The sequence below is a fragment of the Delphinus delphis genome, chromosome 1, assembly GCF_949987515.2.
Source record: "Delphinus delphis chromosome 1, mDelDel1.2, whole genome shotgun sequence".
In the NCBI taxonomy this organism is placed as follows: Eukaryota; Metazoa; Chordata; class Mammalia; order Artiodactyla; family Delphinidae; genus Delphinus; species Delphinus delphis.
The window spans coordinates 65,740,321-65,765,283 of record NC_082683.1 but is presented as its reverse complement, the minus strand read 5'-3'; the positions used below and the strand labels follow the sequence as shown (position 1 = coordinate 65,765,283).

The following is a 24,963-nucleotide window of genomic DNA, read 5'->3' as shown; positions in this document are numbered from 1 at the left end:
CTCAAATTCATTTCAGCATCCCTTGTTGCCTACATATGTGTGGGTCTTTCAATACTCCTTTGAACTAGTTGTAACATCTTATTGGTTCTCTCATTAATTGATGTGTCAAAAGAAATCTCTGACACATGTTCATTTTACATTTGTATTAGAGTAATGATTTTACTTTTTTAAAAAAAGTATTGTTTAACGCCACTAAGGCTGAATATACATTTATCCTATGCCCCAACAATTCCAACCAACAGAAACACGTGCATCTGTGCTCCAAGAGACATGTGCAAGAATGTTCATAACATCATTATTTATAATAGCTAAAAACTAGAAGCACCCCAAATATCCATCCATGGCCAAATGGGTAAAGAAACTGTAGTATATTAGGATAATAAAATGTAGCAAGTGAATGAATAACAGCTACACAGCACAAGAGGGAAGAATCTCAGATACAAAATGCTGGGGAAAAAGTAACCAGACAAAAAACAATATTTTACTTTATGACTCCATGTATATGAAATTCAAAACAGATACAAAACTAAACCACAGTGTTTAGAAATATATGTTTAGGTGACAAAACTTCTAGTAATAATTTCTTTGTTTTTCTTTATAAAGTCAAGACAGTGATCTCCTTGGGAGTGAGAGAAGGTAATAGGAGGGGTGCTTCTGGAACCTCAGTAATAATCATGAACATGTCGAATGAAAACAATGGCACAACGTAAAAGCTGACCATTATGTTTTATTCAGCGGACTTTCTGAGGACTTAAGCCCAGGAGACAGCTCTCAGATAGCTCTGAGGGACAGCTCTTAGGAGGTAAGGGAGGAGCCAGGATATATAGGAGTTTTGAAGCAAAAACCAGGCAGTCAGAACATCAAAAGATTACTGTTAATTAAAGAAAACCAGACATCTCAAGTTAATGATTTGAGCGCTTTTCTATGTATAGGAAGATGAAAAAGTCTGGGCTCACTGAAATCATTCCTTTGATATGTACCACAGCTATCGGGGGCCAGTATGCTGTGTTTTCCATCCTCAGTCTCCTCAGAATGCACTGTTGGGGGATGGCTGCAGTTACTGATGGCTTGATGGTGAGCAGCCTGTTTTCATCCTTGAGTTCCCTCTGGGCTCATTGTCGGGGGTAGCTGTAATGTGATGGCTTGTTGAGTTGCAACATCCTTTGTTTACTGAGATGGCAGGCAACATTTCTCATTAACAAACATTCACTTTATGATAAATCATTAGGCTATTTAATTGTTTTATGCACTTTTCTTAATGCGCATTATCTTTCACAATAAAGAAAACATTAAAAAAAAAAGACTTCAGGGAGTGAAAAACCCAATAGCCAATTATAGGCAAAAACTATAGTAGTCACTGTACTGTCCAACAAGCAAATTTTCCACATTAATATTCCAAGTCATTAAAGAAATAGCCTTCAGAGACTATTTTCTAATCCCCCAAAGCAGTAAAGTAAATGCAATAAGCTGCTGAAAGACAGGAAGCCTAACGGACCAGTGCCAGGACTGGGTTGTTTTTTTTTTTTCTTAAGAGGCTTTGCCAGGTTCACAAACTGAGTATTTTTAGCCAGAAGTTAAAGTTTAAGCTTTATCCTGCTTCTCTGAAAACAGAAAATTAGCTGCTATTCAAAAGAAATTAACAGATGCATCTACCTCATTTCAAAGGAAATTGTTTCTTTCCATCTCCCCATAACTTGATACACGTCTGCATGTGTCAGGTGGCGGTGACAGTCCCTTTGTCATCAGCATAGGTGAATGTTTCCTAGGTAACCAAGCCCTCTCCCAGCAGTGCCAGCTCCTTCAATCTGTCTGGGCTGAGTTCACCAGGCAGAGTTGGCACTATCCCCGCTCGTGAGGGGATGAAAATTTAGAAAATTCAACCAACCACCCTTGGCTGTTCAGGTTTTGATTCATTTGTCAGAGTGTTAGAAGGGCATGTCTGAGGGCACTATGACAAAGGCTGCTCCACATTTACAAGACCTCCAATTTCATTCCACCTTGAGGGGAGAAAATGACTGGAGATGAGGGAAGGAGGGGACAACTGAGAGAAGAGGAAAAAAAGTATATAAACACCTCTGACACCCATGCCCTACTCTTCCAACACTCAACACCAGAATACTAACTCCTTTCTTTTCAGGAATAAAAATAATAATAGTTACTATTTATTGAACACCTACTATGTGTCAAGCACTTTACATCAAATATCTCATTTAATCTTCTTCACATTAGTCCTGACAAGTAGGCAGCTTTGTCTTCATTTTCCAGGAGGAAATGGTAGCTCAGAGAGGTTAAGTGATGTGTCCAAGATCACACCTAGTGAGAAGTCTGACCCACTGCCTGGAGGAAACTGTTATCGTCCCCACAGCCCATTAGGGCAATGATTCACCCAGTCTTTGTAAAAGGCAGCTAATTAACCACAGTCCACCTCTAGATCTCCAGAACTCCCCAGCTTTGAAATGATATATAAAGTTGCCATGAATGTTACCCCCCAAAAAAGTAAAGTAGTAAATAAAATTTCTTACACTAGAGAAAACTTACACAATAACCTTTATCTATACAAAGTATACAGTCTTACTTCATACTGTTCCTGCCAACAGTCAGTGAGGCAGATATGATTTAGATTATAGACAGGGACACAAAGGTTCAGAACGTTAGCTTCCTGCTCCCAGATCCCAGGGCTGTAAATGGTAGAGTGAGGACATAACTGACCTGAGTCCCCGGTCATTTCACGTAGTGAGTGTGCACACACGTCACTCAAACAGGTATACATGTTACCAGGGACTACGTGGATATTTATAATTTATGGAGAAGCCCTCAGTAAATGTTGGCTGTTGTCATTATCATCCCTAATACCTCAGGTAGAAATCCACACGCCTTAACTTAGCATACAAAGTTCATCGGTATTTGGTCCCCATCTACCTCTCCAACACCATCGCCAACACTTCAGCCAGGAGCAGATATTCGCAGTTCACCCTGACCATTTTCTCCCTCACCTCCACGCTTTTGTTCTTGCTGTTCCCTCTGTTTAGAATGCTCTCTCGCTTCTCCACCTGTATAATTCCCCTGATCTTCCTAGACTCCTCTTAACTTTGTCAGCTGCTGCTTTCCTGGGGCTCCCGTGGCTGATGCCTGTTTCTGTCAGAGCCCTAGATGCCCTGTGGTGACTACACTGTGTAGTGTGGTGACTATACTGTGTAGTGTGGTGACTACACTGTGTCACGCTTTTTTCCATCGTCGAGCTCCAGGGTCTTGCTGGCCTCTACCTCTTCACAGAAAGTTCTCAGGAAATGCTGAAAGGGAACGCAGGCAGTCTCAGGTTCTAGGCATAGACCACAGAGAGACAGTTTTTTTACCAAAGTGATAGAAACCCTCTTCTGTCTTTCTCTATTTCCCTTTACAGCAATCCATGAAAGGCTAAAAAGCAGCTTCTCATAAAACAGTCCATAAAACTGTATGTGGTAATTAAGTGTCACTAGTCCCCAGAGCACCGCATGCAGATAAGCAGTCTGAGGGACTGCCTTCCTTTCATATACATTGGGGCTTTCTTTTTCTTTTCTTTCCCTCCCCCTAGGAGAGTTGTGCCAAAACAAAAATGTTACAATGATTCCATGTTACTCCTACTTATTTTTAGGCTATGACTTTTCACTATGGCAAGGATGTGCAATTCCTGTCATATCTTCAAGATCTTCCCTACTGCTCTTCTACAAACCTAATGGGGAAACTGTATGCATCAGACACTCGGACCAACAAAGCTCAAATCCAAAGGATTGAACCGAGATGAATCAAACCACCTGCCTCTAAAGACAGGCCCAAAGAAAAAGAAGGTGGAGGAGGGACCTTCCTTTAAGGATATGAGATATGGGAAACCAGGGGATGTAAATGGAATCGTGTAAGCTTAAGGCCAGGCAGTCTGGGGTTGAATGCCAACTCTGCCACTAACCATTGAGTGACCTTGGACAGCTCACCTAGGCAGGACCAGCTACATAATTTGCAGGACCCTGTGCAAAATTAAAATGTGGAGCCTGTTGTTCAAAATTATGAAGAATTTTTAGACAGCAACTGCAGAACATTAAATCAAGTGTGGCCCTTCTGAGCATGGGGTTGTGTGATCATACATGTCACATGCCATGAAGCTGTCCCTTCATCTAGCCTCCATGTACCTCAGTTTCCTCCTCTGTAAAACTGACAAAATAATAGCACCCATCTTGCAGAGTTGTTGCGAGCATCAAATTAGAAACTCCCATATAAGAAAAGAAATGCTTACAAGACCACCTGTTACATATCAAAAAATATTAGCTTTTGCCATTGTTACTTTTTTGAAAGTCAAGTTAAAAACAGTATAACTAGGGCATTAATATTCAATTACAAAACAATTCTTTACCAAGGGATTAACCACAAGGTCCTTTAAATAGCAAACTTCTTTATTTAACTATGATTCAGTTTACAAAAGACTGATGCCTGCAATATTTACTAAAATACATATATATATATATATAGATATATATATTAGGCAAAACAAAGTATCTCTAAAAATAGAAGTGAACCCAAGACAGAAAGATGGGCTTCAGACAAAATGGCTTGAGAGACATTTTTACGTACAGTCTATAGGAAAGGAGATCTCCCTCTGTTCCTACCTACCATTCTGACCTGTCTATAGTACAACATTATGTCTAGGACAGGGCTGAGGTGAAGAGCAAGGGTTTTGGGAGTCAGAACTGCATTGGACTCCCTGACTCTAGATCCACTAACTCTTTGACCTCAAGCACTTAATTTCTCTAAACCCACATTTCCTCATTAAGGATACAAATTTACAGGGAGATTACAAAACAGAGTCACAGGGGTGTTGAAGCTTTAACTGATAAATATACACATATGTGGTGCTTCGCTTGAGGTCTGGAGCTCAGTACTGCTATATAAACAGGTGCCTCAAGGGCAGTAATATAAAACCACACTCTAAGTCAGGTCCAGGAAACTGCAGGCATTTAATGTGCAATGGGCCAGAAGTACCTCACTTGTCCAAAATTACAGTTAATATTACAAGCACTACCTGTTCATCAATATCAGAAAGAACCTAAACTGTGCATTCAATGATCTAAGGGCTCAAAAGATTACTTCTAAACTTAGGATTCCCCAGGCTAAATGAAAATTTCAACATCTGGAGAAGTAGCTTCATTTGCCAACAATATTTTACATTTATTAGCACTTTCAAATGGATTGATGTATTTGCTTATCCAAACTGTAAAGATTTTACAGATGATACACTCTCATTAAAGCATGGACACACAAACTGGGCCCAGCCCAGCTCCCTGACTTCAAGGAACATGTATCTTAAATGTGACTGACTGTACCACACCCAGGGAGAGAAATGACACTGCCAAGTTTTATCTTACAGCCTTCTAGGAGAAATTCTGGCTGTGTAATCACTAAGGCCACCATATTTAGAACAAGCAATGTCCAAATATGTGAATAATGCTGCAATGCACATAGAGGTACAGGTATCTTTTCGAGTTAGTATTTTCAGTTCCTACGGATAAGTATCCAGAATTGGACTGCTGGATCATATGGCAGTTCTATTTTTAATTTTTTGAGGAACCACCATACTGTTTTCCACAGTGACTATACCACCAAGAGCGCACAAGGGTTCCTTTTTTTCCACATCCTCGCCAACACTTGTGATTTCTTATCTTTTTGATAACAGCCATTCTAACAGGTACAGGTGTGAGGTGATTATCTCATTACTGTTTTGATTTGCATTTCCCTGATGATTAGTGATGTTGAGCAGCTTTTCATGTACCTGTTGGCCATCTGTACGTCTTCTTTGGAAAAATGCCTATGCAGATCCTCTGCCCATTTTTAATTGGATTGTTTGTTTTTGTTTTTTTGTTTTGCTATCAAGTTGTATGAGTTCTTTATATATTTTGTATATTAACCAATCAGACATATGATTTGCAAATATTTTCTCCCAGAATATAACCGGTTAGGCAATGATAGATAAAACACCAAGCTCTGCTATAAACCAGCACACTTACATCTTCGGCACATTTTCATTTCCAGCATTCTATTTGAAATTCTGCCTGTGCAATCATTGTAGCAAAATCATAATTGGGACAAGTAATTTCCAAATACCAACGACAATGACCAGAGTTAATCCAAGGACTCCAAGTACTCTAAAATAAGACAACAGAATATTCTCTCTGACCCAATATCTCCACCACATTTAATGATCTGTTTAAATCCCATTAGTGTTTCCCCATTTCTGAAGGATAAAGTCCATACTACTTTGTAGGACCTACGTGGTCCTTCATGATCTGACTCCAACTATATCAGCTCCTCCGGCTCCCAAAACGAACTCAGTGACAGCCATCCGCAACTTTTCACTGTTCCTCAAAATGACCTGTTCCTTCATGCCACCCTATCTTTGTACCTACTATTCTTTTTGCCTGAAATTAATTAATTAAATCATTCATTCGTTTGTTGACTATACTATGCTAGAAGTTAGACACACAGTGATAAACAAAATAACCATGATTTCTGCCCTTGTAGTCTTTTGACTGAGAGGCAAACAAACAAATAAGCATGGTTTCATACATTAAGAAAATGTTATGCACACAGTAAACAGGGAAGCATAATAGGGAATATCAGGAAGAGTTCTATCTCATTGGTATAAATCAGCAAAGGCCTGTCCAAGGCAGTGAACTTTAATTTGGGATATGAAAGGTAGGATGAAATAGCCTCAAAAAGAACCTGGGGGCAAAGTATGGCAGGCAGGGGAATAGCAGCCCAAAGGCTCTGAAGCAGGAAGGAACTTGGCATGGTCCAGAGCTGGATGGAATGAAAATAAGCAGGGGACCAAGATGCAGGAGATAATTTCTCAAAAATAAGCAGGAGCAAGGTCATGAGCAGTGTGAGCCCCAGAAAGGAGTTTAGATTTTATCCAAAGTGAAATGGAAAGCCACCAAAGGGTTCAGATAAGGAAACTGACGTGACCTGATTTACTCTTTAAAAGAGCACTTTGGCTTCCCCATGGAGTTATTCCGGGGTACAGGTGAAGAAGGGGAGAGCAGAGGGAGAACTGCCTGGCATTCCCCACCCAGTCAGAATGACTGTCTCATGCTCAATTGTAAATTCCACCTCCACAAGGAAACTAATTCCACCAGGTCTGACTTGACCTAGTGGGTCTTCTAAATGTATCTGGTTCAAAAATCTTCAAAGGCATTCAAAAAATAAATAAACTCAACAAATTTATTTTTTAATTCAGTTTATCTCATCAAAAATCAAGCAATTTTTTTTTTAATCGCCACAAGTTCCTTTGAAGTGGGCTGATTTGATACTGGAATGAATTTCAATAGTCCTAAGTGATTCTCTGCACTAGGAGGTAGAACACCAAAGTGGGGGGGGAGGGGAGATTTGTGGCCTTGTGCAAGGTTGTTACAGATACAGACCCTGGAGCCAAAGTGCCTGCGTTCCAGTCTCACTACTACCAAAAATGGTTTGGTGACCTTATCTAACCACTCTGTGCCTTGGCTTCCTTATCTGAAAAATGGGCATTAAATGAATCAGTAAGTGTAAAGTGTTGAGAATAGTGCCCAGCCCTTACTGCATACAGTAAATGCTAGCTAATAACAATAACTGTAAAATAATATGGTCAGACAAATTTTCTACTCACTAGCCCAAGGACCTTGGGCAAAAAACCAAAGTTTTCTGCAAGCCTCAGTGTTTCCTCCCAGGTAAAATAGATATGATAATAATACTATTTTTCTAATAGGATTGTTGACTGTTAAAGGAAATCATGTATATGCCTTAAATACAGTACCTACAATTAAGTGCTCAAAAAGCTTACTGATATTATTTTATCATTAAGTTATTAAATTATTGTGGGCAAGTTTCAAATAGGTTTGCCCATGCATGACTATAGGAATATTTTCTTTGGCCAAACTCCTGGGTTCAAATCCTACCCCCTCCTTTAATAGTGGTACAACCTTGGGGAGGTTACATAGTCTCTCTAAGTAACCTCTCCAAGATTCAATTTCCTCATCTATATGGGAATGTATAATAGTACCTATTTTATGAGGTACTTGTCAGGATTAAATGAGCTAATACAAAACTATGAAGCCCTGACACAGTAGCTGTAAGTACTCAATAAATGTAAGCTATTGTTACAATTACTATTATTCATACAGACCCTAATTTCCCTTCAAAAAGAATTAAAATCTTCAGCTTCTATTTTATCTCCATTCCCTTTACCCCTCCTCTCACCCATAGTACTTGGCTTCTCTCTAAATGCTTGATAATAAACTTCCCAAAGGTAAGAGGGAAAAAAAGTCAAACACAGACCTACACAAATCTGGAAAAATAGTGAATTTCAATTGTTCCAATACAGAAATCTAGAGTGGTAATTTCTTTAAGTAAGATTTTAGTATCAAGGGTCCAGGATAGGTGAGAAAAAAACAAACCCTAATTTACCAACAAGTTAGAAGTCACATGAGGAAATCTTGGCTCAGTTCAAGCAATCAAACAGGCCACTAGGGTTAAACAGCATGGCAGAATTAAATAAACATTAAAGCAGCCAAGGAACAAATAATTAAGTGACATAAACCAGGGTAGGAGAGAAAGCTTCTCTTAACTCTTCTCTTAACTTAAGTTAAGATTCCTTAACTTAAGGAAAATAAATAAGAAAACAGGCGTGGGCTTCCCTGGAGGCGCAGTGGTTGATAATCTGCCTGCTAATGCAGGGGACACGGGTTCGAACCCTGGTCTGGGAGGATCCCACATGCTGCGGAGCAACTAGGCCCGTGAGCCACAACTACTGAGCCTGCGCGTATGGAGCCTGTGCTCCGCAACAAGAGAGGCCGCCATTGTGAGAGGCCCGCGCACCTCGATGAAGAGTGGCCCCCGCTTGCCACAACTAGAGAAAGCCCTCACACAGAAACGAAGACCCAACACAGAAATAATTAATTAATTAATTAATAAACTCCTACCCCCAACATCTTAAAAAAAAAAGAAAGAAAGAAAGAAAAAGAAAACAGGCATAAGGTGTCATTGATTCAGTTATCTGCTGCTGCTGGGGAATGAATTTTCTCCGAGAACTAAGTGAGAAAGAAAGGAAGACATGGTTGAGAAGGTCAGCAATAAAAGAGCGACTGATAGTAAAGTCAGCCTCTAGACCATGGCAAAGGTGTGTGGGGTGACAACCATGGGCTGTCAGGAACGCCACACCACTGATTGTATACCAGGAGTAGAAAAGACTCACATTTCCCAGAGACGAATTCTTCCTGTTGGAGTGGCTTGTATCACAGGACTCTGCAAGATAGCTTTATCTGCTTAGCAACAGAGTTCTATAAGGCTTCCCTTGTACAGGGCTGAGATGACCGTTCTTTAGACATAGTCAGCTGAACCTGGTTCTGCTGTCCGTGGGTCAAAAATATTCAAAAACACTCAAATTCCAGAAAGTTCCCAAAAGCAAAACTTGAATTTGCCTTGTGCTGGCAACTATTTACATTGTATTTACAACTCTTTACATAAAATTTGCATTGTATTAATTATTGTAAGTAATCTAAAGATGATTTAAAGCATATGGAAGGATGTGCATAGACATATGCAAATACTATGCCATTTTATATAAGGGACTTGAGCATTAGCTTTTACCTGTGGGGTGCTGGAACCAATCCCCGGTGGACATGTGGATACCTGGATACCAAGGGACAACTGTACTAGCTAATGATCTCTATAACACCTGTACTGGAGAGGGGCTAGGAGGCCAAAGATGAAAGGGGCGAAATCAGAAAAATGGGCTCCACAATAAACAAAGGCACATAAATGGAGAGCCAGGAGAAAGCAAAAATTTAGAGATTTATTTTCTTTTTTATGCCAATATGAGCCTATAAGAAGAGATTAAATCAGCAGTTTCCAATGCTTTTTGTTACTTATTAAAATCCCAAACTAGACTATGAATCAACAAAAAAAAATAGCTATCATCTTTCACCAGGCTTCATTTTCCCCATTCCTAATCCTTAAATAATGACTTTTAAAATATGAGACTAAATCAATAATTAAGATAGCGAACTCTAGCACTAACGCATTAACTTCCATGACCAAAGCCAGTACAATCTGACTACAGAAGCTGTTTCCTGCACCCCCAGGGCTCCTTGTTAGCCAGCAGAGAAATAGGGGGCACAGAGTGAGAAAGGATTTGACTGACATACAATCAGCAGGAAACAAATTCCTGGTTCATAAATCATCATAAACTGATTTTGAAATTGATGTGAAAGAAACAGAGTTTCTAGACACAGAAGAGGGATGCCACCAGTGATGGGTTCATTTCAAACCCAGCCCCTTGCTGTCAGGCACAGAGGCACATGCATTTCAACAGTCAGGGTGGCCTGAGTCCCATAGCATCAGAAAGCTCGGGGTTTAATGAGAACAATGGGGGCAGAAATCAAACGATTACAATGCTTAAAAAGGTAATTAGAATGCACTTGACTTAAATTTCTGGTTAGTTTTGGTTGGGGAATACATGGGTTTGAAGCCTTCCATAACTCAGCAGCTATTTATCGAGCAGGATGTAGTACGGTAGGGCTACTTGAAGTGTGGCTGGTCCACAGATGGGCGTCAACAGCATCACCTGGGGGCTTGTTAGAAATGCAAATTCTTGGACCCCAGCCCAGACCTCTGAAATCATAAACTCTGGAGGTGGGGCTTAGCAATCTCTGGGGTAACAAGCCCTTCAGGGGGTCCTGGTGCAGTCCAAGTTGAGCAGCATCGTGGTCAGCTTATCTCTGCGAAGCCACAGACTTAGGGATCAAGCTTTGGAGTCGGATTCCAGTCCCACTATGTGACTTTGGGGAGTTACTGATCCCCTCTAGGCTTCAGTCTCCTCTTCCACATGGAGTGCTTAGCTCCATACCCACTAAATATCCCTGACATTCATTACATGGGGCCCCAGGTGTGAGTACCCTCACCGCCCCTGACCCTGGCTCTTACAGTCTACAGTAAGAATTTAACAGTTCAGCATAGGGGTTAACACACTTTATCTGTAAAGAGGAAGACAGTAAATATTTAAGGCTTTGCAGGCCATACAGTCTACATGTCAACTTCTCAACTCTGCACACAAAGACACTAAGAAATGAATAAACATGGCTATATTCCAATAAAACTTTATTTAGGGATATCGATATTGGAATTTCATACATTTTCACGTCATTAAATCTTCTTTTGATTTTTTTCAACCATTTTAGAATGCGAAACCCATTCTTAACTAGCACTATATATATATATAAAACAGGCAACAGGCCGGATTTGGTCCAAGGGCTGTTAGTTTGCGGACCTTGGTCTAGTGTTCTTGCATATTGTTAAGCAATATGAACCAGTTTCCTCATCTGACAGATGAAAGTAATAATACCCATCCTGCAATCTTGTTGTGGGAAAATAAATATCTGTAAAATATCTGGCAGGCTACCTGCCAGAGAGAAGGCACCCGGCAAAGGGTACCTGCTGTCATTATTACAATGAAATGTTCATCACATGAAAAAGTGCTAACACTGATTCAGGAAGACTAGGTGGAACCGGGCAGGAGTACAATGCAGAAGGACAGGCAAGCAAGACAGCTGCAGGTTTACAAACCGATTTGCTCTAAGCACCATTGGACATACGTCTATTAGCATATTGCTGACTTTACAGATACAAATAAACAGTCAAAAAGTAAGCAAACTGGGGCTTCCCTGGTGGCGCAGTGGTTAAGAGTCTGCCTGCCGATGCAGGGGACACAGGTTCGTGCCCCGGTCCGGGAAGATCCCACATGCCGCGGAGCGGCTGGGCCCGTGAGCCATGGCCGCTAAGCCTGCACGTCCGGAGCCTGTGCTCCGCAACGGGAGAGGCCACAACAGTGAGAGGCCCGCGTACCGCAAAAAAATAAATAAATAAATAAGCAAACTGTAGAAAGGAACTCCAATCACCTCTCTTGACTTGAAAGAAGACATGTGGTTTATTCTGGATGTCTAAATTGCTGCCATATGTGTACCTCCTTCCTAGAGCAAAGGAACTATTCAAATAAAAGTGTATAAAGTCTGTCTCTGATCTCAAAGCCTCCAGGAGTTCACATGACCACACTGAGACCAAAGCAGCACTCTCTTGGGAGAATTCACAGCTGCTCAACATCTGGGGGGCCAATCAGCTCAGAATATGGAAAAGCTTAGGACTCCATTTCAGATGAAATCTCAAGCGCTCATCAAAGGCTCAAATGTGTATCCCTGGGTCTGGCACTCATTACTTGCTCTTCATTTGCTCCTTCTTTGGGTGCCAAGAGTCTGACGAACAGAGGTGTCCTCCCCTTCTGATCCCTACCCCGTAGGCAATCCTTTCCCCCAGGTCCCCTTACAGTGTTCTCATTGCCTCTAAGTTTAGCAGTCTCTTCTGGTGCTAAGGATGACCACCTGCATGAACACGATGTCCTATACCATAGCCACTATCCACATTTGGCTGTTGAGCCCTTGAAACATGGCTGGTGTGACTGAGGAACCACATTTTTTATTTCATTTTATTTTCTTTAATTTACACTTAAAACCTGATACTCGATACAACTCTTGGAAAACTTTTAAGCATCTCTGGAGCAACTTAGACATGTGAATCTACTTTTTTCAACTGTACATTTTATAAAATCTAAATAGAGATCAAGTATTTGTGATGAAAATTTAGCATCCGAATTGAAATATGCTGTAATGGCAAAATATATACAGAATTTTGAAGACTCATGAAAAAAGAATATAAATAGCTCATTCGTAAGTTGATATTGATTACATATTGACACGAAAATGTTTTGGATATATTGTGTTAAATAAAATATATTATTGGGCTTCCCTGGTGGCGCAGTGGTTAGGAGTCCGCCTACCAATGCAGGACACGTGGGTTCGTGACCCGGTCCGGGAGGATCCCGCATGCCGCGGAGCGGCTGGGCCCCTGAGCCATGGCCGCTGAGCCTGCGCGTCCGGAGCCTGTGCTCCGCGGTGGGGCGGGGCCCCAGCGGTGAGAGGCCTGCGTACCGGGAAAAAAATAACAACAACAAAAAATATATGTATATATATTATTAAGTAAATTCTGCCTACTTCTTTTTGCTTTTTTATTTATTTATTTACTTATTGCTTTCTTTTTAATGTGGCTCTTAGAAATGTAAAATTACCTAAGTGGCCGTCATTGTATTTCTCCTGGACTGCACTGTTACAGAGCATTAAATAAAAGTATTATTGTCATTACTCAAACTCATCACAAAGCTGGAATCAGAGTCTGTGTAGCTCTGACCTCTGCAAGCCACAGTCCTCTTCCTGCCCACACCGTAGAGAACAGCCCTTCTTTCCTGGTTACCATTTTCCCTGATTGGTAAGGCAAGCCCTTCACAGAGAGAGACCTTCACATCTCTTTCTTTAGTCCGGCACACGGTTGGAGCCAAGAATAACAAACAACAATAGGAGGAATCGTAGCCCTGCTCTCCACAGGTGGGTATTCCACTTGTCCCAAGGAGGAGAATTGTCCCAGGACAGTCGCTTGCTCATTCCAATCCTTAAAATCTAAGATGAGCTCCACATGCACATTTTAATCGCACATTATGACTCATTCCCATGCAGGACACACACGTTTTACTTCCAATTCCCTTGTGGTCATGGTCTTCTCAGAGCAAGATGCAAATAGAGTTTTCATAACTGACCAAAGTTTTTATTTTGTGTCTGGTAAATGCACAGCTAATAAATTCCCTAGGAAACACAATAGCCTTTGAAATTAGAGAGAAATCCCTTCCAGAAAAGGCTTTTACATGCGAGAGTTTTCAAACCTCAATAAATACTAAGATATGATTGAATGAATGTGGGCGCACATTTCTATTTATATTTACTATGTATATGTAGAGAAACACACATTTTTTTACACAAACACTTGAATGACTTAAGTACTGGACCTCTCTTTGAGTCTCCACCCCTCCACATCACACAGGAAATGAGAGACAGGCCTGGAGATATGGGGTGTGGGCAAAAGGCTCTCTGAAAATGTTACCTACCCCAAGGCTGCTGTTTATTGAAGTCCCTGGATGCCCTAGGCCAAGATCTTTGATTTACTGACTTTAAATCAAGTTAAAATCAGAAGCAGGGCCTACTCTTAAATTTGAGTTGAGGAAGAAAGAAAACAACAGTGAAAGCACAGATAATCTCTTCACCGCATTTGAGCCATTTTCTTTACCTTCCTGCTGACACACCTTGACAAAGCTGCTAACAAGGAAAAGGAATTAACCAATTTGGAGTTTAGCTCCTCTCCCTTTCCAGGCTCTGGTGGAAGTGCTAATTGGCAGTAAAACACATAAAAGGTGTACATCAGAGTGGCCAGGGACCAACAGGATCTGGATAATCCATAAATTGAACAATGACCCTTTTAATAACCAGGATCTAACTGCAGCTTTCTGTAATGGGATCCTGGTAACACTTGTAAATCTACTCTGTTCAATTAGAAAAATGCCTTTCTCTACTTTTCCCGGAATCCAGGAAATAGAGAACTCATCCAATTCCCAACCCTCAGGCATAAGCGTGTGTAAAATTCTCAGAAACAGCTGAATATGTTCCTCCTGGGGAGGAGATATCATAACTTTCCCCAGTCATCTGCTGGAAAGCTTAATGGGTTCCCTCTGCTTGCCTCAAATCTAAACTTTTTTTCTCCCACCAGCCCCAAGAAAGGTTTCCTTGATTCAAGCTGTTATCTAATTATTAATGATACCAATAATAGTTTTGCCACATGTGTACAGTGCATTCTGCTTTACAAAGTGCATTCACGAACTTTATCTCTTTTGGATTCCAACACTGCCCCAGGGGGGATGCTGGCTGGGAAGCCTGAAGCTTATATGATCTGTGGGTCTCTTTAAGAAAATGAATATAAATTATAAATACAAACATGCCAGAACCTCTTCCCAGAGCCTTGAAGGGGCCCTGAAGCTTAGCCTAAGGGTAAATCTAACTCTATCACTCCTCTCCTTCACTCCCACCTTCAAAGGGACATGGGGGTTTCTCAGGAAAGAAGGCTGTGGTCACGTGACTTGCCCAGGATCAAAAGGCTGTTAGTGTTAGAGGCAGACTTAGAACCTTCTTATTTCCCCAGTCTCTGTGGCCCCTCTATATCCTCTAGTTCCTCTGTCACAAAGGAAATTCTGAGGAAGGAACAAATAAAAATAACACAGCTAAAAGAGAGCTCTATCAGGAGATTGTTAGGAAGCTGTCTAGACTCAAAAGATGGTGAAATAAACTCAAAGCCCCTATAAACATTCACTGAATTGGCACTGAAGGTAAAATACACACTACAACACTACCCAGAGCCTGAGTCAACCCCACCTTCACCACTTACTAACCATGACCTGGGGCAGGTTAGTTTGCTTCTCGGAACCTCAGTATCTTCATTTGTAATAAAAGTTTACATGAGATGATACATGTAAAGCACTCAGCCCAGGACCCAGCCTGAACACACTAGGTGTTCAATAAAGAACAACTGTTATTGCTGCTGTTCTTCTCAATTCATCCAAAAAGCAAAGCTTTTTACACAAGCAACTCATTCCCCAAAGTGTGCTAACAGAATTTGCAAAAGCATCTGCTCAGTGACAATAAGCCTAAAAATCAGGCAGGGCAGCTACTGAGACTTCAGCATTCTTTGGGCAGCAGAAAGAAATGTCATAGCAGATTTATTAAACAAAGTGCCTGTCTATTCTACTTGCTGGGGTTATCGTAGAGTTTCAGGTTTGCAATCTGTGTACCTGTGAAGTTTCTGTGGCTTTCCAGTCTCAGTGAAGCCATATTATTTTCCAATCCTTTGAAACCTCATAGTTTGAGAACCACAAATTGTGGTGTGGATGCTGAGGTGTGTTGTTTGTTTTTTGCTTTTGCTTTTTTTGTTTCTATTAACCCAGGGAACTGAAATGATCATGACAAAAGATAAGTCACTCTTATACTTTTCTTCTTTCTTCTTTCCAGTCCAGGTCTCTCTTCTCCCTCCTCTAGATTTCAAATTGGCTCCAGATTTTATGAGAAGCCCTAACAGATCTAAAAGAAACAAACTGAGAAGGAACTTAAGGAGAAAACTAATTGATAAACTCTAATCTGCTTGCTTATGCTAGAGTGAAAACTCCACGCATGTTTAAGAAGAATTAGGCTGCTCCTAGAGGAGACCAGGTTAGGCTGTTGTCTGTAAGTAGCATCTCAAAAAAAATTAAATCATTTATACATTCAACATTTAGGAAACACTTTACTGTGAGTCAGACTAGTTGCTATGGATATCAAGTTGAATAAGACAAGGCCTTTTCTGCCCCCAAGATTCAATTAGGTAACTACCAACACCACCACTACTCGTATACTCACTAGGTATACCTTTCTTCTCATTGAGTCTGTAATCTTACTTAGGGCAAGAACAGTATTCATTTACATATGCTTAGTAAACACTAGCTGATCGACCTACTAAAGGCCCCTGTGCTATATGAGTTCATAGTAAAACAAAAGAGTTGAGCTTATTTACAGTACAGGGTAATACTTGCTGCTACAGAGACAAGAACCAAACCATGGAGCCACAGAGGAAGCCTGAGGCAGGGGAAGACTTGACCACAGATGTGATGCTGAAATAGGAGTTGAAAGATAAATTGAACTCTCAGTGGAGGAAAAGTGATAGCAGAGAGAATTTCCTGCAGAGAAAACAGCATGTACAACTACAACTAATAGCTAATAATTATCAAGGACTTATTATGTGTCAGGTTCTGTTCTGTAGAAATTAGCTCATTTATTCCTCATAACCTTAAGAAGTAGGCACTGTTTTTGCTCCCATTTCACAGACGAGGAAACTGAGGCTTAGAGATTTCACTGCTGGAACAGGTTGGTCTGACATCAAAGACCAGGCTTTCAATCCCTGTGCTATACTACAAAGGCACAGAGCCACGAAAGGAGGTTCTATATCTGCAGACTTGGAATTCATTTAGGTAAGTGTCTAGATCATGAGGAAGGGAGTAGTAGGTGGTGAGGCCAGATATGTGGGCAGGGGCCAGATTCTGAAGGAACCTGAATGCCAAGCTAAACAGCTGGGTTTACCCTGCAGGGCCTGGGGAGCCAAGACAAGCATTTAAGCCTACAAATGGCTTGATCAGCACTGCACTTCTGCACAATAATCTGAGAGTGATGTGGAAGATGGGCGAGATTATGAGGCGCCTGAAGGAAAGGAAGCTATTTCAAAAGACAGACCAAATACTAGGCTCTAGACAAGGCAGAGGTGATAGGGATAGAGAATAATGGGCATATTTGAGAGATTTCCTGAGACAGAATTGATGCAGTATGGTGAAGGATCAGATCTGGGGCAGTGGGGGAAAAGTAAATAAGAAGACACCAAGTCCATAACTTGATATCAATATTCATCAAATTTCCCATCAATCAAGACCAATGTAGGGACTTCCCTGGTGGTCCAGTGGTTAAGACTCCGTGCTTCCACTGCAGGGGCACGGGTTTGACCCCTGGTCCAGCAACTAAGGTCCAGCCAAAAAAGCAAAAAAAAAGGATCAGTGTCATACGAGGACAGGTGACTGGTAGAGAAGATAACAGTAGCTTAGTCATGCACCTACTGTGTTATTGTCTAACTACTTCAAGTTCCTAAGTATCATTAACCTGGCAAAACCATAATCTTCTCCAAGGCCGAAATAAGTGTCTGTGTCCACATGTTCAGTCAGTTTCCATTTCAGTACTGAATCCAAAAAAAAACCTTAATACAATTCACTAAATATGTGTTAAATGTCAAAGGTATACGTGACACTGTTCTCAAAAAAGTACCTGCTGACCAAAGGTAGAAATCATAAAAGAAAATACAAACAGCTTTTATTATATAAAATACTAAAGTATCTGTAATTTATAAGAGATGAAAAACAAATGACTTCTATAAATTTAAGTTTTATTTCACTAATAACCAAATAAATACAAATTAAATATCTTTCTTGTCTACCAAATTTTGAAGACTTTTAAGACACCCCATGGAAAGACACTGTCCCTTGACTTCATTATTCACAATGGCACAGGTCCCCAGGAGAGCTGCCTAACCAGGAGCATGGCAAGAAATGAACCTGCTAAGACTTGAGGTTGTTTTTTCTGCAGTAAACTAGCCTATTCTAACTAATGTGCAGATATTCCCATTTAACCCCTAGAATAACCCATTGAGGAATGCATGATCATCTCCATTTTAGAAACTGAGGCAGTGAAATCAAGAAACTTGCTTATGGTTACACAATTAGTAAGTGGTGGAGCCATAATTAAAATCCACATATTTCTGGCTTCAAAGCCCATGCAACGTGGAGTAAGTATGTATTCCACAATTAAATGATTATTGAGGTAATCATTATTCTGTTTTGAGAACCAGGTCTACACATGGGCAGAATGGGCCCTTACCACGCACAATACCTTGAGGGGATATTCTGTATGCCCCAAAAGACCACCATTTGCTGCCATGGTATAGGCTCCTCTTCTTAGCTAGTCAAAGGTTCCTATTTAGGGTCACTATTGTTTAGCAATAATGATACTTTAATCAACCTCTTTGTATCTCGGGATAATAAGATCTACCTCAAAAATCTGCTGAGAAGAGTAGATTTTGCCCACAGCATAAAGTTGACCCTGACTCAAAAGTTATCCTTCTAAAACACAAGCTTCATCACAGTAAATCATATTCAGTCTTCAAAACACAGCTCCAAATCATAAGTAGGAACACTATCCTAATTATCCAATTAGAGGGTTCATTGCTTTCTCCCTCCATGCTTCTGTTATGCCTTCCACAGGCCTATTATTCTTCACATTGTAACACATTCATTTACTTTTCTATCCCCCTTACTATACTGTAAGCCAGTGGAGAATGGGGTCAATGGCTTATGCATCTTGTGATACCAACAGCAATACGGCAGAAAATATTTCATTAAAAACAACAACAACAGTATATCATTTTACCCTCACAAAACCCTATCAGGCATTCTACAGCTTGGGCAAATTGAGGTTGCAAGTTGCAGTGACTGTCTAAAATCATATGCAGGAGAAAAAGCTTGCACTGAACCCAGGTCTCTGGACTCTCCACTCCCCCATGCATGGCCTTTCAAAGACAAGGGGAAAAGGCCCACCAGAGGCCATCAAGACCATTGCACAAAGGTACTTTGTTTCTCAAAGGTGGTAAGGACTCTGAACGGTATTAGGGCATCTTAGAAAGTCATCATCTGGGAAAGTACAGGGAACAGAGTTAAAATATAAAGAAGGTTGGCAGATCTGGGTCTAAGTCCAGGCTCACTCTGTCCTTAACCCTGTTCCCTTGGGCAAATCGCTTAAGCTCGGGAGCCTCAGCTTCCCCATCTGTAAAATGCGGTTTTAAACAATGATACTCACCTTACAGGGTTTGATGTAAGACCAAGAGTTATATTATATGAAACGGGCTGAGGATATAGTAAAGATTAATTAAATTGTAGTTATTATTATATGTGAGGAAAAAATAGCACCTATTGAATGCCTGTGCCACAAAGTATTTTTCATATCTTATTTCATCCACAGCAACCCTGTGGAGTATTACAACCCTGAGGTGCTATTACTTTAATTTTATATCCAGGAAACTGAGACTCAGAGACATTTAAGTAGCTTATCCAAGGTCACGCAGGTAGCACATGGCAGAGCCTGCATTCAGACCAAGGTCTTTCTGAGTCCAAAGCCTTTGCTCTTTGCAGTTTACCTGTCTGCACCCCAGATTAGTTTCAGCGGAGAAAAAAATAAAGGAGGAATCAGATATGCCCCAAATGTCTGAGGTCAGTGTGAGGGGCTGGAAAGGGAAGGAATGGTTGGATCAGATTCATTTGCAGCTTGGGATGTGTATTAAACATGTTTGGAACATGTGCAAGATGAGGCAGGGGAGAAATCAAAAGGGAAGAAGACAGCCAACAATAAATGTCACGCTCCTCAACTTCTCTTTCAGTTAATAACACAATAAATAGTAGATATGACTCATCTTCATATTTCAGTCCTTGGGCTAGGAGTCTCCAAGGTAAAAATCCCATATTGTAATACCAAGGTATTATTTCCTCTTGATCTTGCTACCATTATGTCCCAGAAAATGTTCTGAAACCAAACAAAGGAAGTTCAGAAAAATCACAGGAAATACCTCATCTCCTTTACTCTAAGAAATGGAAACAAACTCTACTAGGTTAGTCTCTTACTTGCATCATTAACACCAAGGCATGTTGGAAGAGGATTCAGGTAACTAATACAGCAGTAGATGGCTTCAAATCATCCTACAGACAAGTAAATGCTCTTTCACAATAGCACAACCAAACAACTTGATTTCTGGTGTCTTCCTCTGTCACACACAGCTCTCCCAAACTCGGAACAAATAGGCCTTTCGTTCCCAGTCAAGGCCCAGGAAACTTTCATGCTGTGAATGTTTTTGGTTCATGTAGTCAGGTTAGGCACGAGTAGAAACAGTAGTCAGAAAAACAAACAAACAAACAAACTCCCTATGGAATAAAAAGTTCTCAAGTGAGGCACTCGTACCAAGTTCTCCCACCTGATGCCACAAGAACCCAGAAAGATGCTCAGTCCAGGCTAAGAACACACTTGGAGAAAGAAAACTCAACAAAGAAGGGGTGGCTGAACAGACTCTGATAGGGAGTGAAATAATTTTGTCTGTTTATGAGCACAAGGGAGGTTTGTCTGTTTAAATTTATAAGCAAAAGGAAGGCTTGAAATTCTCACCTAATAAATACACCCTCTTGTGAACTTTTCCGAAGTAGAGCTAACAGCATACAGAGTTAGCAGATCTCACAGAAAACTCATTCCTAAGGGACTACCTGTAAACTCTGAAGTTTTTATCTTCATACGATCAAATGTTCGGTAGAACTCCCTCTGCACTCTCACCCCCATTCAAAGCCCTGTACCCCTCAGCACCAGTAACCCATGTCCAGCCTTTCCTTTTCTCTGCGTGGCCCCAGAAAGGCCTCAGGCAACAGAGCCGCGGGACTCGCGGGCGCACCCCTCCCCTCCCTGCCATCCCCATTATTCGGCACACAGCCCTGCTCTCCCCTGGAGCCAACAGTCTGCAGCTCCTTCAATGCAGGCGCGAGAAGCAGGAATGGTCGGAAGAGAAGCCGTGCCAGCTGCATGTTTCAGAATCTCCCTCCCTATGCATTTGCCAAACGAACAAAAAGAAAAGCAACGCCAGGAAAAGACAACTGAGATGAGGATGCCGTGGGACCGCGGCTGGCTCCACGCCTCTTAGCAGCAAGAGGCTGCCCAACCACGCGTCCAAGCCATAGATGCGAGTCGTTACCTTCAGGATGCAGGCCATGGCGCTCCGCCGGCCCTCCTGCCACCGAGCAGCGGGGCGCCTGGGTCAGGGGCAGTCCAGGCGACAGGCTGGAGGTTGGTACCGCTGCAGGACCGCTCCAGCCCACATTCCCGCAGATCCAAATAAGGGGACCGCGGTGAGAGCTGCGCGGGCACAGGCCCCGCCCCCCGAGTCGTGGGCCCGCCCCCGGCCCCGTCCACTGGCTGGCGAGCCACGGGACCCCGCCCCCCAGGTCACGTGCCATCCCGGGCGCCGGCGGCTGCCCCTCGGTGCTTGCTACTTTTTCTTTTCTCTTTTTTTTTCTGTAAATGTTCTGTAGTTCATTGTATATAAAGTCGCTCAACAGCAGGCAGGAATCTGGGTCCCGCTGGGGAGAGAAAGTGGCCTTTTCTTCTCCTCGATTCGTCTCCCCTAACAGATCAGCGAACTCCTAGCAGACACTTCACACTTTTTAATTCAGTGGGTTTGGAATCACCCCTCCACAGGCTTTGGGTACATCAAAGGATTCTTCAAAAGTAGCAAACAAAATTCTCCCTGAGCTGTTTAAGGAAAGAGCCTTCGCTCTGCTTAAAGACTCTGTGATGGCCTTACCTAAAAATAATTTGCCATTAAAAGGGAGCACAGCGGGCTTCCCTGGTGGCGCAGTGGTTGAGAGTCCGCTTGCCGATGCGGGGGACATGGGTTCGTGCCCCGGTCCGGGAAGATCCCACATGCCGCGGAGCGGCTGGGCCCGTGAGCCATGGCCGCTGAGCCTGCGCGTCCGGAGCCTGTGCTCCGGCAACGGGAGAGGCCACAACAGTGAGAGGCCCAAATACTTGAAAATTAAAAAAAAAAAAAAAAAAGGGGGGAGCACAAATACAAATACCTATCCCCGAAAGATGCCGTGAGCCATACACCGTGTATGATATATTTTGTTTGTAAGTACACACACACGTGTATGTATGTGTGTGTATATATAATGCATTGCTCTCTCCTGCTTTAAGCTTCTGTGTTTGTGAAAAAATGTGTGTATACATAAATATACTGTAAATAGCATATATGTGTATATGAAAATATAGTATATTCTCATATATACATTAATTGTATGATTAATATATAAATTGTGTGCGTGTGTGTGTGTGTGTGCACAGGCAGTCACGCACATGCACAGGACTTAGCTCTTTCCTGCAACAAGTTTAGAATTTGATGAATTTTGTTGCAACTTCAGTAACAAGGTTAGATCTACACATTCCTATTAGGACTGGAAACCCAGAAAGGCCATTTTTCACCATCCAACCTGAACTCTCTGATGCTAAAGCACAGGGTGATGTAGGAGGTCAACCTAAGAAGCAGGTGGCCTGTGAGAAGACATGTTGTGGGTCCTCTCCACCTCTCCTCAACAAACCCTCTTTCCTTGTTGAATGAAAATCAACAAGGAAAGCCCAATTCCCCAGCAAGAGCTGACTAAGAGAAGCAGAATTATTTCTATAACGAAAGTAACATCACACACATAGCAGAAAAAGGGAGAGACCGTCCGTCCTGTATACATACACAGATCTCCACCACTTGGTCTGTCAGAGAAATCTAAAAACCAGGCCCAAAATATTTACCCAAGAGGTTTCACTTGCTGGAAGCCCAGTCTAGTTTGCCTCCGTGGAGTCAGGAAAAGCACTGCAGGCTGCCGGTGGTGGCTGTGGCGTCATGAGATTGGCTCACAAACCGCAAAGCAGAAACCTCGGCTTTCAAGAGATCTGGTGTTTTCTTGATGAGAATACGCAGAATCCTGGGAGAGCAGGAGGAACCTCGGGAAAGGGTGGAGGCTGGGCTGTGGAGGAACTGCCTGCTCCCAAGGGAAGCTCCTCTTCTCAGTCTCGCTGAGGGACCACACTCTGCTCTCCCACTCCTTCCTCCAGCCCCGCCATCTGCTTCAGAGATCTACTGTATTTTCAGGAAGAACTCCTTGATCATGACTGCATATTTCAAATCACTACTTTAGCTCAGTCTCTAGTGGGTCAGGAAAACCCAGTATTTCATCCATTTATGAATTCAATAAACCTTTATTGAGCTGCTACTGGAAGAATAAATCTTTTTTTGAGCTACCACTAACTGGAGGAGGAAACCTTTATGGAAGTACTACAGGACCTATTGGAGATGAGAGCATGATTTCCATGGTCTCTGACATCAGTTGAGGTTCAGCCGAGTGGGAAAGATGAGAGATACGTGATAAAATAACGTGGTAAGGTCCTTAACCAAAGTGGAAGCAAAGCTCTAAGGAAAGAAGGACTGAGCCTGACAGGGTGGCAGGTGGGAAGGGCAAGGGTGAGCAGAGCTCTCTTTGTCCACACAGAAAGTCTGCATGTCTGGGAGACAACATGGCAGAATCCAGCGAGCAACCCCGCTGAGCATTTCCTTGCTGGGTGACCTTGATCAATCTTCTTAACCTCTCTTGAATCCTTAGTTTATTTAATAATATATAATTCCTTGTGAGAATTAAATAAGATAATGCTTGTAAATCCACTTACCTCACTCTCTGGCACTATGAACATTCTCAAAATGGTAGCTCTTTTTCCTAACGGGGGGGGGGGGGGATGTTCACTAAAGGTAGCTTGTAGGAGAGTATGAATAGGATGATTGCCATTCTTCTCGGGTGTCTCAGAAAATTAAACACTGAGGAGGCAAACATTTAGCATCTTGTGACTTGGGCATACCACAGGGAGGGTTTCACCAGCTCCCTCAGTCTTGAGTATGGATCTCTCAATTAAACTCCCACCCACCCATGTCCACACTTCCCAAAATGTTATTCTTTTATTAGCATCCATAAATTATAACTAAATATAGACAGGAATAGTCATATTTTATAACAACCTAAAAACAAAGTCAATCAATTCTAGAATAAATCTGGACCAGAAGTTTCACAGAACAATATTAACAATCACTTTGATCCGGACAGCAGTTGGAAGGGGAAGAGCAGTTAGATGGTAATAAAAGCATATTCTGAACCTATTAGGGGATGAAGGTGCAGCTAGATGTGCAGGTGGGTGGGGGCTGGGAGGAGGGTATGGACAGGATTTTGTTTGTTTGTTTTAAAACTGGCCAAACTACAGGAATAGCTTAGTCTAGCCCAGAGACATAGTATAATTTTCCAAGTCTCAAGTTATGTGACTTACAGCCAAAAGCCTGTTTCCAAAAATAATAATAACAAAACGGAGGCACCCTGCAATTATATGCAGTATCCTATTTGATCCTCACAACATCTGTATGAATGTTGTCATTCTCAGCTGGTAAGGGCGGGGAACAGAGATTTGAACCCAGATAGTTGGACTTCTGCCTCTGCCAATCGTAACTGCTACACTCGGCTGCCAAGTAGGTGAGGGGCCTAATCTCTACCATTTGACACCATTCAAATGTAGCCTATTGTCTTAGTTTTTTAAAAATATTTATTTATTTGTCTGCATTGGGTCTTAGTTGCAGCATGAGGGATCTTTAGTTGCGGCATGCGAACTCTTAGTTGAAGCATGGGGGATCTAGTTCCCCAACCAGGGATCGAACCCAGGCCCCTTGCATTGGGAGCATGGAGTCTTAGCCACTGGACCACCAGGAAAGTCCCCTATTGTCTTAGATTTGATAGTCAGAAAATGT

The 24,963-nt window shown here is 41.9% G+C and overlaps 1 protein-coding gene across 1 annotated transcript in view; it reads right to left on the bottom strand.

The window, feature by feature from the left end:
* ST6GALNAC3 (ST6 N-acetylgalactosaminide alpha-2,6-sialyltransferase 3) overlaps nucleotides 1-21,425 on the bottom strand; it is a 533,596-nt gene extending 512,171 nt beyond the window's left edge. Inside the window, exon 1 of the mRNA XM_060006065.1 lies at nucleotides 21,328-21,425. Coding sequence (XP_059862048.1) covers nucleotides 21,328-21,345 — 18 coding nt within the window. The 5' untranslated portion in view covers nucleotides 21,346-21,425. The remainder of the gene's footprint in view (nucleotides 1-21,327) is intronic.
* Between the last annotated feature and the right edge of the window lie 3,538 nt (nucleotides 21,426-24,963).